The sequence below is a fragment of the Aspergillus pseudoviridinutans genome (assembly GCF_018340605.1).
Source record: "Aspergillus pseudoviridinutans IFM 55266 DNA, scaffold_9, whole genome shotgun sequence".
NCBI lineage: Eukaryota > Fungi > Ascomycota > Eurotiomycetes > Eurotiales > Aspergillaceae > Aspergillus > Aspergillus pseudoviridinutans.
Genome location: NW_025091289.1, coordinates 1173417 through 1187427, shown reverse-complemented (window position 1 = coordinate 1187427; position 14011 = coordinate 1173417). Strand labels below are relative to the sequence as shown.

At 49.2% G+C, this 14011-nt stretch overlaps 3 protein-coding genes across 3 annotated transcripts; all 3 read right to left on the bottom strand.

Moving 5' to 3' along the window:
• Nucleotides 1-514: 514 nt before the first annotated feature.
• Nucleotides 515-5461, bottom strand: Asppvi_011234 (putative DEAD/DEAH box DNA helicase (Mer3); the record flags this gene model as incomplete). Its single annotated transcript, XM_043307068.1, has 11 exons — nucleotides 515-1433; nucleotides 1485-1662; nucleotides 1713-1928; nucleotides 1987-2084; nucleotides 2136-2290; nucleotides 2341-2916; nucleotides 2973-3661; nucleotides 3712-3896; nucleotides 3946-4957; nucleotides 5006-5131; nucleotides 5200-5461. The coding sequence occupies 11 exons, from the start codon at nucleotides 5459-5461 to the stop codon at nucleotides 515-517; spliced, it is 4416 nt and encodes a 1471-aa protein (XP_043163003.1).
• A 506-nt stretch (nucleotides 5462-5967) lies between these two features.
• On the bottom strand, nucleotides 5968-7298 carry Asppvi_011233 (putative UDP-galactose transporter; the record flags this gene model as incomplete). The annotated part of the gene is made up of 2 exons (XM_043307067.1): nucleotides 5968-6285; nucleotides 6345-7298. 2 exons carry the CDS (start codon nucleotides 7296-7298, stop codon nucleotides 5968-5970), a joined length of 1272 nt encoding a protein of 423 aa, XP_043163002.1.
• Nucleotides 7299-9114: 1816 nt separating this feature from the next.
• On the bottom strand, nucleotides 9115-11391 carry Asppvi_011232 (uncharacterized protein; the record flags this gene model as incomplete). The annotated part of the gene is made up of 1 exon (XM_043307066.1): nucleotides 9115-11391. The coding sequence occupies one exon, from the start codon at nucleotides 11389-11391 to the stop codon at nucleotides 9115-9117; it is 2277 nt and encodes a 758-aa protein (XP_043163001.1).
• Between the last annotated feature and the right edge of the window lie 2620 nt (nucleotides 11392-14011).

Below are 14011 nucleotides of genomic sequence, written 5' to 3'. Positions count from 1 at the left end.
CTTGTCTTCTTTGATGGATTCAGAGAAGGTGGTTGTGTGAGATGACGGACAAAGGAGAATGAGAGAGAGAAAACACATAGGTAGGTTGATTTCTCTCTGAATGTTTACATCTCGAGTTATCTAGTGGGATACCCTGCCTCCAGGACGCGCTAGGCGTTGAAATTCACGGAGGTTGCCATGTACTCTAGCGACAACATTCACTGTTGTGCTTTCTTCCACTATCTGTTGCTTTCGCTGGGCTTCTCTACAAGGATAGTAGACAGTGAAAGGCATGAAGCAGGATAGTAGCACACAAGAACAAAATCCCTTTGACTCCTTTGTTAGAATATCTAATAAAGACATGATGAATTTGCTACAGTCTCATATATGGTATACAGATAATGCGAGTCCATCCTCGTAACTTGCCCTTGAACTTCGACAAACAACACCGCGAGTCACATGCCACCAGTCTCATATTCCATATATCATTCCTTCCACCCTTGTAGGGCATTTGGCTGCCTCTTTGTATTACCTTTTAGAAAAAATTGACAATGTCTTTGAATTCATGCAGCAAAGCAGGGTCGATGTCATCCCAGTCCTCTGGCACCTCTGGTAGATTCGCGGATCCCTGAACGCCGCCGTTTGTCTCTTCCTCTATAGCAGTTTCAACTTGACTGCGAGGAATCTGACCAGGGCCGTCGTGCTTCGTTCTTTTCTCCAGTCTTTTGTCAGAGTCGGCTCCTTCACGCTGCAATGAGAGGTTCCTCTTTCGTCCGCGGTGCTCATCTGAGACTCGAGATGGGTCGAGCGCTTTGTCGACGTCAGTTTCAGAAGCCCTTGGAATACCGTTCTTATTGGAGACTACAGTTCGTTCAAAAGGGGAAATATCGGGCGGTACTAATCTCTGATCTTGCTTTCCCGTGGCTGATGCGGCAGTGTGGATTTTGACATGTTCTGGCAACTCAGTGGATGAAGGTTGAACTGTATACGTGAATAAATCGTCGACGTCGGTCCAGTTATCATCTGCCTCGGTTATATCATCGCATTTACTGGCAAACGTTTCGGTCTTCCCGGTTGCTTGAGTCGCTGTGCCCGTACTACAACCCATCAGCAGCTTTGAGGGCGAGGGCAAGTCGTCAAAGCTATCATCACCGTAGTCACTTGAAGAACACTGAGGCTTGGAGACATGATTCGTGGCGTTGAGGTGGAAAATGTCCCCGATATCAGTGATATCTGAGTCGACACCCGTGGATTCCACGTCCTTTATGTGTGTCTTGCCACTACTCTTATACCGAGCCTCAATCGTCGATGTCCTTCCAGCTTTTGTTCTAGGAATGCTGGCTGACAGTGTCAGCTGGTTAAGTCCACTCTTCGGCTGATTGCTGTTAGAAGACTGCTTCCGGACAGTTTTGTGTGGCTTCTCGAGGCCTTCTCGGCAGCAGAGGTGCTTGCATCTATCCATGTTGAGTTCCGTTCCGGATCGATTGTAATCGGATGGTACCTACGTTGTCTTGTCCTTGCACCTGTGGTTACACGCATATCTGCCATTGTCTAGTCGAGACGGCTCTTTCTCACTTTCAGTAATTGAATTCACAGAATTGCATTCTTTCGAGCCTTTCTCCTCGATCCGACTGCGGGATGTGCCAGTCGACTGGTTGACGGCAGTCCAGCTGCTTGCCTCGTCTGCTCAATAATCTTTAGTACGGTTTGACGCAAGCTGGATGGTGGCATACCTGTTTCCAGCAAGTCATCAAAAAGCCAATCGTCAGTGTCGATACTGTCTTCCGCTCCTCCATTATTTGCGTTGATCGGAGTGTCGTCGGTATCGCGGCTTGGGACATTCATCCTAGGCCGCTGCATCGACTCCAAGGCTTGACTTTCCCTTGGTCGAGATGGAAAAAGGGCGTTTGGTAGCTCCGGTTTCAGCTCCGCAGACCTCAAAGTGCCGGCTATGGAGATTGAGTGAAACTGGGGAAAGAAACATTTCAGGCTAGAAGTTCGACATACCGATATCGTCACACATTGCATAGCACGTTATATGGAGCCCTGGGCTCTTCAGCTCTGCATCTAGAGGTATCTCCTGACTCTGCTGAAGTTTATTTGCACTACAAGGCCGTCAGCTCGACAGAATGATTGTGATGGCTGACCAGTCATACCTGATGCGCCGAAAATCTATCAGATGGCCGTCGGAGGCCTCTGCTAAGAAGCAGACATACACAGGTCGCCGCTGGAAGAAAGTCGGAGTTTTCTCATTCATGAAAGCAATCTCAGCCTTGAATCGTATCTTTACAGGTTTTCCGGGTTTAATCTCCTAATAAGCTATCAGCGAGACCATCTCGCTAAGAGAGCAGAGCAACGTACCTTTCCTACCAACTTGACATTCACTCTAAGCTTAGGAAAGTCGGCAACACGAGCAAGAAGTTTCATTCCGAACGGCGGATTCCTACTCATGATCATATCAATGCGATGGGGCTCTGTAGCTTCCAAGGCATCAATACTGGTAATCCCAGCTGCCGCAAGTTTTCTCACTGCCACGATACCAACTTGGTCGATTTGCTTCATCTGCAGAGGACAGTTATCCCAAACTTTGGCCCCAAAGCTTCTTGCGAGCTCGAGGGCATTTCTGGCGGTGATCGAGTCTCCAAGAGAGATTTGGCAATCTATCACGCATCGAATGAGTCTATTAATATGAGAGAACACGAAATTCTTGTCCTGCTGAAAAGCAAACTTGTGTTTCTGGTATTGTTCACCGTCCGGATACTCGACCCCACCGAGCTCTGACTGGATGAGCAATAGGATTTTATGAGATGGAAGCGCTATATCAACTTTCACCGGGAATCTTATGCCGTTGGCACGGTTCAGTTCTTTATACAGCGACTTCTCGCCTGCCTTGAGCCGTATCTCACGGAATTCTTCTGCTTCAGCAATTGCGGAAAGCTGAATTAAGCCATCAGAGTTTATTCTTATCCTCGACAGTGGACGGGCTGACCTACCAGTTGAGATACAGTTGCGTGAGGTTTCAGCGCGAGTAAAGTCTTCATGGTATCGAACCGTACATAGTACCGAGCCATGGCATCTCCGAAGGGTGTGGACTTGAGACGCTCAGAAGCCACTAGTCCAGTCTCCTGGAGAAGTTTGATATCTTTCTCGCAAATCTGCCTAAGCATTTCGTCCTCATCATCCTTTGTGGCCCCTTCTTTTAGTCGGTAATGCATTGGGTTTCTCCTCAGCCTGACAAACAGAAAAGTACCCGCCAGCCATCTGACTGCGGAATCGACATCAGTGATAGTACCTAATCCGATCTCGGCGTTCAAGTGGTCGATCAGATTGAGATGAAGGCAACTCTCGAGGGTCTCAGAACCAGATACGAGTTTCTCATAATGTTGAACTCGTTCCTTTCTCGTCATGATGAGTGCAATGGCGCTATCGTCGAATTGAGGTCGACCAGCTCGACCAAGCATCTGCATCATCTCGAGATCAGAGTATTCCTTGCAGCCACCATCCTGCCAGCCTACTGTACCCTTGATAATAACAAGATGGCATGGAAGATTTACCCCCACAGCCAGGGTTGAGGTACAGCAAATGACGGCGATATGTCCCTGCAGGTACCCAGATTCAACGGTGTGGCGATCAGCAGGATCGAGACCGGCGTGATGAAATGCAACTCCTGCCATCAGCGTGGCTGTATCGTCCAGTTAGCTCCATAGCGATACATTAGAGATCAGTGCATACTCTTGAGGTCTGCATTCTGGGCTTCGAGATGCTTGCCAGATGCTTTCCATAACCTTGCCGGCGGAGGGTTGGTCATGGACCATAGATGAGCAAGCTCTTTTGCCGTAGCGACGCACGAATTCCTGGTACAACAGAAAATCATGATTGGCTTCCTACAGGAATGCCTACCTAAAACATCGGGGAGCCTGGAGACCTCAGTAAACATCCGCGTCAGGACAAAGTATGCATACTTACTTCGAACTGCATAACTTGTCGAAGGCAAAATCATTGCTGTGCGACTGATAACCGTATACAAACTTCTGGAGCTTGACAGGACGAAAATCCTCCCCAAAGTGCTCTCGGTGCGCCGGTACATGTTGGTTTGTTGCGTCTTTCCCGAGCCAGCTCGCAATATCCTCCGAGTTTGGGACCGTAGCACTCAGAGCCACGAAACGAACATTCGACCCGAAAGTCTTCATTCTTGACACAACCGCTTCCAGCGTCGCACCACGAGCCTCCTTGAGAATATGAACCTCGTCAATCAGGAAGAGCTTGACCAATTGCATCAAGCGCGCATGATCTTTCCACTTCCGAGTCATGCTATCCCACTTCTCGGGTGTAGTAACAATGATCTGACTGTTCTGAACACTCCTGAGCTGCGTATGATCAGTGTCGCCAGTGAGCTCCGCACACTGGAGTCCCAAGGACATGAACTTCCTGTTCCAGTCCCGGAATCGCTCGGAGCACAGGGATTTGGTCGGTGCCTGATAGACGACCTTGAAGCGCTCGTCTTTCAAAGCGCTGAGCAGGCGACAGATTGCCAATTCCATGATGACTGTTTTACCACTTCCTGTAGGAGCTGCCAGCACAATATTGTCGTCGGTCTTGTAGACACGCTGGAAACATTTCGACTGTACAGCATTGAATACAGGGAAATGAAAGATGGACCGGTAGCTATCCGGAAGCTCGTGTACTGAGACAAGAACAATTCCTCTGACTGACATGGGAATATTTTCAAAGGGGCTCTTTTGACATTGCGCTGTACTAATCGGTAGTGTAGAACTTCCATGCAATGGTGGTCCTTCCTCATGCGATAGTTGGTCTTCGTGGTACTGTCTCAGAGGCCCCTTGGCTTGATACTCACGCTCCCGACGTGTCACAATCGTCTTGCCGAGCTGCAATCGACTAAGAGGACTAGAAGGCGACCCCAGCCCTAGATCCGATGAGCTAGAATCCAAATTTCGGAGCGGCGTTATGTGAGAGCCCGCTGCGTTCGTTAGCTTTCTTACACTGGATAGGCGACGGATGGGCGTACTCTGGAAGAATCGGGATACCTGCTTCGCACCATCATTTCTTGGTTGCACCGATGGATAGTTTAAGTTAGCCGGTTGCCTCAACGGATTTCGGTTGCTTTCGTCCGACTGAGCAAGTAGTTCGAGGTCTGAAGTCTTTCAGTCAACCCAATCTACGATACTATTGTATCGACTCGTCGCAGTCAGAACCACTCACCAAAGGCGTCCAGCTGATGATCATCGCTACGGAAGGATTGCAAATCCGGGCCAACAGGCTGGCTATAAGGGTCGACATTTTCAGATTCATAACCTCGGGGTCTGTTCCAAGGCTGGGAGATCTGAGCGCCTTCGATGAGTCTTTGATCGATAGTTGCTTTTGATGTCGGCAACCCAAGTTGGCGCCGCCTCGCATCCATCGGCCTTTGTTCGGAAGCACTATGTCGTACTATCGAGTAGGGCTGGTGAGATTTGCGCCTCATGATGATCGACGAGGTTAAGGAAATGTTCAGTTTTGAACGGAGAAGAATGAGTGCAAGAGATTCAGTAGAACAGCAGCAAGTCCCGAAGTGAGGAGAGTTCCAGGTGGACAGGTATAGATGCCCCAGGCGAGAAGAGCACGTGGAGAACTCGGCGCAGAGAAGTAAACAAGACGATCGTTGAATCAAACGCAGGTAAATATCCTTAAGACGAGAAGCTCGACGTCAAGCTCATTCATATCCATTCATTCAACCTTATACACTCATACACATCAGGACATTTCCCATGACTCGAGGCTATATCAAGATATAATAACCATCACACTAAACAACCAAAATCAAAATATGGCAACAAAAGGTATAGAGTACAAGGACTTGCTACGCTTTCCTCCAAGGAAAATGCAATGACTCGGAGTCGGACATTGTTATTTACTTTCGATATCACGGATACCGAAGCAACGCTAAATATTGACAAGGTGAACGCGGTTTTTGCTTGGAAGTCGGTAGACTCACTCGTCCCGTGACTGCTTGTCAAAATAGCCGCCGTTCGCAGTGCGGGCAGAGCTGATTCTTGCAACGCCTGGCGAGGTGGGCCGGGAGGTGGACAACCCAGCTTGAGACAGGAATGGGGTGCTCGGGAGCTTTATCGAGAATTCGTCCTGCGAACCTGCGACAGGCGAAGTCTCATCACTCTTGGCTTCTTTCTCAAACCGCTCGATCCGAATTGGCGGTGGACGGATGCCGTGAGGTTTAGTAGGACCGGAATCTAAGCTAGAATCCTCGTACAGGAATGTGGCCACAAGCACCGCGAAAGTGCCAAGGATGAACTGAAGGAAGAGATCAGTAAACCATTCGCAGAAGTTCGTGATTGAAACGGGATACATACGTTGCCCGTGAGCTCGAATCCAAACAACCACACGCTCCCCAAAGTGCTGAGGACGATGCTGATAGCAGTGGCCACGTTTCTTGCGTCCTTGTATGCGTGGCTGATACAGAAAGAGGTCGCGATGCCCCCAATAGCCTGGACCACGATAGTCGACCAAACAACCCAATTATACCCCTCGAAGAAGCCATTTGCGGCGAGCTTTTCCCCGTCGAGGAAGATGACACCGATGAAGAGGGCTGGGAACAAAGAATACACGGCCAACTGCACATTACGCACCCAGAGAGAGGTCGTCTTTACGCTGTCGTTTAGCACTTTCTCGAAATACACCCCGGCGAGCCCTGATGCGATGCAGGCACCAATAGTCGCCAGTAGACCGACTGTGCTGTTCAATCGCGGCATGGCGGTCAGCAAGTCCTCTTCAATGCCCTCGTAGGTTGCTGAACGCTTGTGCAAATTGGCGCGTTTTCCTGTAACAGCTTTCCATTCTTCGAACGAGCGGGGAAAAGAGTGATGCATGCCCTCATGTTCCAGTGAGATCTCATCCGCGGTTCCGTCTGGCATTTGCACAAGGTAGACGCCGACGAGGAGTAGAATCAGGAAACCCCATTTACGCAGCGGAATAGATCTCTTCAGAAGAACTAGGCCAAAAATGGAGCCGACGAGGAGCTTCAACTGGTACGTCACTTGGAAGCTCGCGGCCTGCAAGTTCGAAAGCGCAATATATTGCAAAGAGTTCGCGAGTGTGTATAAGCTGGCGGGAATAGCAAGTTTCCAACTATCACCGGAGAACACAGCACTAGTCAACGAAGAGAGGAGCGACGTCGCAGGCATCGATGGGGGAGCCGATTTCGAGACTTCGTAGAGGGCCACCGTCAAGGAAATCGCAAGTTTGGTGACCTCGTTGAGGAAGACGGCGGTAGAAGTGAGGTATCGTTTACCTCCGGTGGGAGGCATGACTCTGGAGTAATGCAAAAGCTTTTACAGAATGGAATTTAACTGATTGTCACTTTTGCTCCAAGTTGAAGAAAAACTTACCAGAACAAACGCCGTATATTGAACCGTCAGCTGCAAAGGAGAAGTCAGTAAATAGAAACTTAAACCCCCAGATTCTGACTCGGCGAAGTTGGAAAAGAAACACGCAGCCCAACCAGAATAGCTCAAGGAAGACTAACCAGTATCCAAGAGGCACGTCTCAAAACGCCTCCCAGCCCTGAAGATTGGCCCCGAGTGTGTTCCCCCATTGTGACAGCACTATCGTAGGTGCCAGCCCCTGAAAAGCGTTCACAACACAACCCACGGGAAGATGTAGGTTGTTGGTGATTTTAGCCTGTGAGTCTGATTCGGAAGAAAGGTGTCGTTTTTTAAAGGCCGAGGGTCGCGAAATAAGTTGTGCGCGTGCCGATGGACAGGGAAGGGGAAATCTTCAACGGTTCACACTAGACCTTGCAGTCCGCCGCAAACTGCCGCTGAGAGAGCACAGAAAGTGGCGTTTGTCCTCAGCGTAAGGTAGACAAAAGCCCCTCGGAGCGCGTATTTAGACGAAAAACCGGGGGTGGTATTGCACAAGGTCGTCAGATGGAATAACCACGACGTCAGATAGCCTAGATAAAAACCAAAGACCGAGAATGAAAATTGTTTGGCCAGCAAGCGGCCGTCAGCATAAATAGAATCCTCGCCTGCGACGTGTACCTTCCAAGATACAGCAAGGAGTCCACCAGAGCGATCAGTGATTCTGTGTGGATTCCGGGGTACCACAAATTACCAGCTGGGGGCGGTGTGTGGGCCACGGACGGTGTCTAAATCTAGGGTAATAATACTGATGTAGAGGTAATTCTCGCTTTGTTTGCCCGACTCTTGAGTCTTGACTTCCCTTGTCCGCCAATCGCCAGCTACAAATAGTGATGATCCGCAGTCCACAAGCTCGCCAGTTTGGGCGAACCACAAAGACAAGGGAGGCCAAAGAATCGATTGACGTCCTTGATCAACTACATGAGCTTACCTACCTTAGTTGTTACCTGTTTAACTTGTTAACTCCATAATACTTTGGCTTGGCATAGATCGACTCCAGCTCCAAGGTCTGACGTCAGTGCCCAGTCTCATCTCACAATGGGACGATCCTCCCTTTCGCCAGCTTTAGTCTGAATTGCTGGAGATCCAACGCGCTCCGTCGCTGCAGGTTGGCAAGCCACATCACCCTAGCGGCAGACAGCCTAAATCGTGGGCATGGTGACATTTAACGATTAAGCAAAAAGAAATCCTACACACTGAGGATCATACTCTGTCCCTGTTTAATTCGCATACTGGAACGAGCTCGCCACCAGTGAATGCATTTGCTTGGCTTACTTGGAGCCTTGGATTGCAATTGGCTCTGTACACAGAGTAGTCATATAGATTGCAAAATCGTCTGGATCTGAAGTAAGGGAGTTACTAAACCAGCGTATTTCAATGCCGACTTCTCATTTGCCTTCCTTTTATAGAACATTGCAGTAAAAGATGAGATGATATGCCTTGCATGCAAGGCATTGTCAGATTTAAAGGGAATATACTAAAGTCATGTGGTATATGTTGCAAACTTGCGGTGGAGCATCAACATTGCTCTGACATAAGAGATGATCCGCTTGCTGCGGAGCGAACGACACGGAAGAACATGATGTAAACAAGGACAAAGTAAGGAGAGATCATAAGTGAGTGTCAGGTCCAGATGTGTGAGATGAAAGACAAGTTTGGGAAAAGAATCAACGAGAAGTGATAGGTCATTGTCACCACCTATCTAGTGTACAGCAGCTAAACTGCGACTGGTTTGGTTCCATTCAAGCGCCCAAATTGGAAACTCATTTCCATCTCCAGGCTCTTCAGCTCCGTCTAAGGCAATCGCCTCGCTGCTATCTGTGCGTCTTCTGGAGTGCCTTTTCTGAGCCTGAGGCACGGCGGGAGGAGGACGACGTGGGGGCGGTTTCTGTGATGGAAGTGGCGAGAATCGGTGTATAGGCAGTGTCGGGGTCAGCGGGGATGCCGCGCTGGTAGCGGGAGATGGTAGGCTTTCAGAGTACGCCAGGCTGGCGCGACTTGAGTTGATGGTTTTCTGTTCAGCATCAGAAGCAGCGCCCTGAGAAATAGTACCGCCCTTGTCATGGTAGGTTGCACCTTGATCTGCCCGTGATGGCTGAGGTGGCAACCCGGGACTTAATCGCAAGAAGGTGTGCGCGCCGTAGAAAGAGTCACGGGAGGGTGAGGAAAGCATTGAACCCTGATCAGGCTCGAGGCTGTTGTTATACTGTGCCTGCTGAAATATACTTGGTGTGATCTTCCCTTTCCGCTGTCTCATCGCCTCGAGAAGATGTTCTTCCTGTCTTGTCACTGCCATCACCCGACTTCTTCTATCGCGTTCTTTTTGAGATAGGGGCGGATTCCTGAATTGGCTGAAGATATCATCATTATCAGGCTCTGAGATGGTAGGTATGCCGCTTGACCGACGAGATCGGCTTTTCCTTGTCGCAGAAGATAATTTGCCCGCTGAAGACATTGATGGGTTTCGATGGACAGATGAGTTGTTCTGGAGGGTCTGTGAGCTACCCTTGCTGGACAGCTTGGATATGTCCACCCGTCGTAATGTCGAGCCCCGTGTGGCTTGCGCGGCAGAGGCCATACAGATCTCTGCATTAAACTCGTCTTCAAATGTGATGATGCTGTCTCTTGCTGTAAGGTTGTGAGATTCGCCTATTTTCTTGCTTGGCGCCTCATCCCCGTCGCTCTCATCTTCCGAGGATGAAAGGCACAGGACGCTGGAATTGTTTAAATCCACATTCCCCAATGTGCTTTTGCTGCTTTTCTTTGACACCGAACCCTTATCAACGGCCCGGTCTTCCCGCAAGGCAGACTTGCGTGAGTTTGATGACTCTGATTTGCGGTTTGGCCTCGGAAAGGCGCAGGTTTTTGGAGACAAGTATGTTTCTTTACTCCAGCGTTTAACGGAGCCACTGGACGACATCTTCCGCAACGCATTTTCTGCGGATTTGGGATCACGGGCTCGCGTATTGTTTGGGCTATGTGAGTTCAAGACAGATGGCCCGGATTGTGCTGATTTGATTGACCTGAGACTTTTGGCGTCATAATACTTGTCGAGGGCCATATCGAATTCGCTCGTCCTCACCGTTCGTTCAAAGGCCGTGCCCAAGTAATCCAGATTCTCTGACTCACGAACTGCTGAAGTCATGTCTACCTTGCCGTTCTCCTGAAGAGTATTGAGCTGGCCGGCAGATGATCGTGTGGGTGGTGTTTTCGTGGGTCGCTTCGCAACTGTAGGCGGTTCGGGTCCCTTCATCTTGGTGGAAGGATATTCAGAAGTCACCGAGATTGGAGAAGGAGAGCTCGTCAGGCGCTGGGGAGACAAAAGCGGTGCGGCAGTCTCTCGCGGTTTGGGAAACAATAGAGAAAGGTCAATCCTTGGTGGCCGCATTTTCCGCTTTGATTCCTTGACGGGTGCTTTGGCTTGTCTTAGGCTCATTCTTGAATCTAGATTCGGTCCTCGGCCCGGGCTGGGACCACCATGTTGCGACTCGCGACTCCTTGTTGCTGCCCCGGTGCTCAAATGTGACGAACTCTGCTCAGCGGTGGATTCTCTCGAACTGAAGTAGGAGAAAAGAGTCGACGATGACCCAAACTGATGGACTTTCTTCGACGATTTCGGAAGAGGAGGACTAACATCTTGAGACCGATACTCCTGTCCTAAGAGCGGGGAAGATGCTCTGACACGAAGGTGCTGGGGTGGTAAGCTTGTGTCAAGATTGGCCGACGGAAAGGGCACGAATGCGCCGCTTTTTGTCGATTTGTTTTCTGATGTTCTCATGAAACTGGCCCGGATATTTCTCCTTGTGTCATCTTGTTTATGTTCCTGAAATGACATGTCTGTAGTTCCCAAGATCTTGTGGGCTTTGGATGATTTCTCGCATCTCAGGTTCTCCTGACTTCTGTTGGTCATTCGCATTCCTGTGGTCTGAGCATTCATGCTCGACGTCCTCAGCGGAATTGTCAATGACGGCTGAGACATGGCGCAATTCCTTTTGCTGGGCGACGCCAGACGATGTTATAATTCCGTGAAGGAAATTGGAGGTCGGGAGCTGGAGCCAACGTGCAATATCACAATGTCGCGATTTCAAATCTGGCACGTCGTCCTCCTCGGCTGTTATCGCAAAGGCGTTCAGAAAATGCTGCTCTTGTGCTTTCTAAGGACGGCCTTGTCGGGGATCGTCGGATTGCGGGTGGTCAAGCAACCTCTAAAAGAGGTTCAGGATAAAGAGGGAGTGAACGTAAAGTATGGGTAGTAGATCTTTGAAACAGAAATTCAGGGTTCAGCTTCGTAGAAGCAACATTGGATGTGCTTTGAGAGGTCACCCTTATGCTTTTCGACGATAGACAAGAACAAGTGAACAGGGAGTCAAATGAGACACCAATTTCTGGCCGTGCGAGCCTAGATATTCGATTGGGGTTATTGGTTGATCGTCTGGCATCTGGGGACGAAGAGGGGAGTACCAGAGGGACTTCCACTTCCAGCTAAGGGGTTACGTATGGGAAGAAAAAGGTCGTTCGAGCGCCAACGTCTTAATCGTATTGGCTAATCCGCAGCCGATACTCGATGGAGAAAGGAGTTGAGGGAGATCCGCCAAAAGTATCGTACGGAGTTTAATTTGGAATAGTAAAAGTGGGCTGTGTGGACTGTGGGACGTCAATGGTGAGCACTGAGCAACACCGCCCAAGCGCTAAGTATCCTATCTGCGATATCTAGTCTATAATGCAGTGCTAGGATTATCACCGTGGGCCGGTTCTGAACCGCGTCAAATAACAATCCACAGAAGACGGCACGTCTGGTCGAAACGAAACCTGTATGAGCCTTGGTTGAGGCCGTGTGATGGGGATAGTGTCAGCTAGCAAGCACAGGAAAGGAAATCATCGACAGGCACGCGGCGGCGATGCGTCGATGGACTCGATGGTTCAGCTAATTAAAATAAATCCACTTAAGTCTGTTAGAAGTTAGTGCCTCGAGTTTACCGGCTAGATATAATAATTAAATTGATTATATTTCAGAACAATTGTACGGAGCACAAGGATCGCACTCGGAGATGAAATAATGTCTACCTTAGACTACCTTAGACTACCTAGGGACGGGTTATTCCGTGTCGAGAACAGTCTTATGAGATTCCCAGGGGTCTGTTATTATTATTAGTCCTACAGTATTGGTCTCAACCTGGCAACCAGTGTTTGATGATCAATCTGAGAGGTGAGCAAAGATAGCTTATTACTTCCCGTCCGCATACTCCTCTAGTTTTCAGGAGATTTTCTAAGAATTCAATAGTCGGAGAATGGATTCGTGATCATCCTTCAGAATCCGGAGACAACGAGACGTATTGGGCTGTTTTGATCCTGACACGTGCTTTTCCCCGTGGACTGCTTCAACGATAATCAGTCTCTTGTCTGCGAATTTATGGCATCTCCCCACGGTCATGACTTTTCTCGGATGTACCCTTTCTTTTGTACGATGTCAACTTGGCGATTCGGGACAATATGGAGCAATAATAATAATAATCATTGGCTGTAGCAGCAATTCCGCAAAGGTGGACACTGACAAAAGAGTTTAAGGGGTAAAACCACCCGCTTGGGACTTCATCCTCCACTGGTTCTGGCACCAACTCGATCGATGGGCCTAATAATAATAGTACTACATAATAATTATGGAACTGCTCCGTGCCAGGAACTGGTTCAGGGCTTGAACTATTATTCGGGTTTCCTCAGTCGCCCACTGTCCTGAATTTCCTGATTTGAGTTGAAATCGACGCCGATCACCATCCCGCTCACCAAGGCAGGCTTGCCTCCAGGCTGAGTAGTCAGGGGCCAAGAGCCGCTGATTGGAAGACGTCCCTTGTTCTATACTTGATCTAGAATAGAGGAAACCCTGCCAAATGGGACACTGCAAGTCCTAGTGGTACACACGGAGTCAAAGCTGATTTCCTCCTCTGGTAATCAGCTGCTTTAGAGTTCAGACACTACGAACACAATTTCACAAGTTTCTTTTTCCACAACGAGTAAATCGAAGTATGGTTCAATTGTTGGCTGATACTGCCATGTGCGCCTTGTTTCCTGTCTAACGATCGACTATGCAATCTATCAATGCATGACATGACGGATCGCCGCCAATAGTCGACAGGTCCATTGAAAGAGTCCCAGGGAAACGAAGAGATCATTGACTAGATCTACTGCCCATAAGGGCAAGATGTGTATCACTGGCTTCTCAATTCGAGTCAGAGACGGTCCGATGCCTCAGCAACACGCCGACAATGTTCGTGCTGGCCAGGATTCATAGAAAAGCTAGTCTTTTTCCGAAAAAAGGTGAAGGACTCTCCACCAAGCAATAGGGAAAACGATCGACTGAGCCCACTCCTCACCCAGAATCACGTGGTCCAGATTAACTTTATACCAGGAAGGGACAATGCACGTCACTGAGAGTCCCCTGATGAGATGCGAATGATTGTCGCACCCGGCATCAAGATCTATGGCACGCACCGAACTGCGAACAGGTGTAGATCAACTCACCCACTCGGGTCGATTGTTGAAAGTTGAAATTGTGAATTTCGAGTACAGCTGAAGCTACGGAGTACTGTTTGCAACGTGACCCA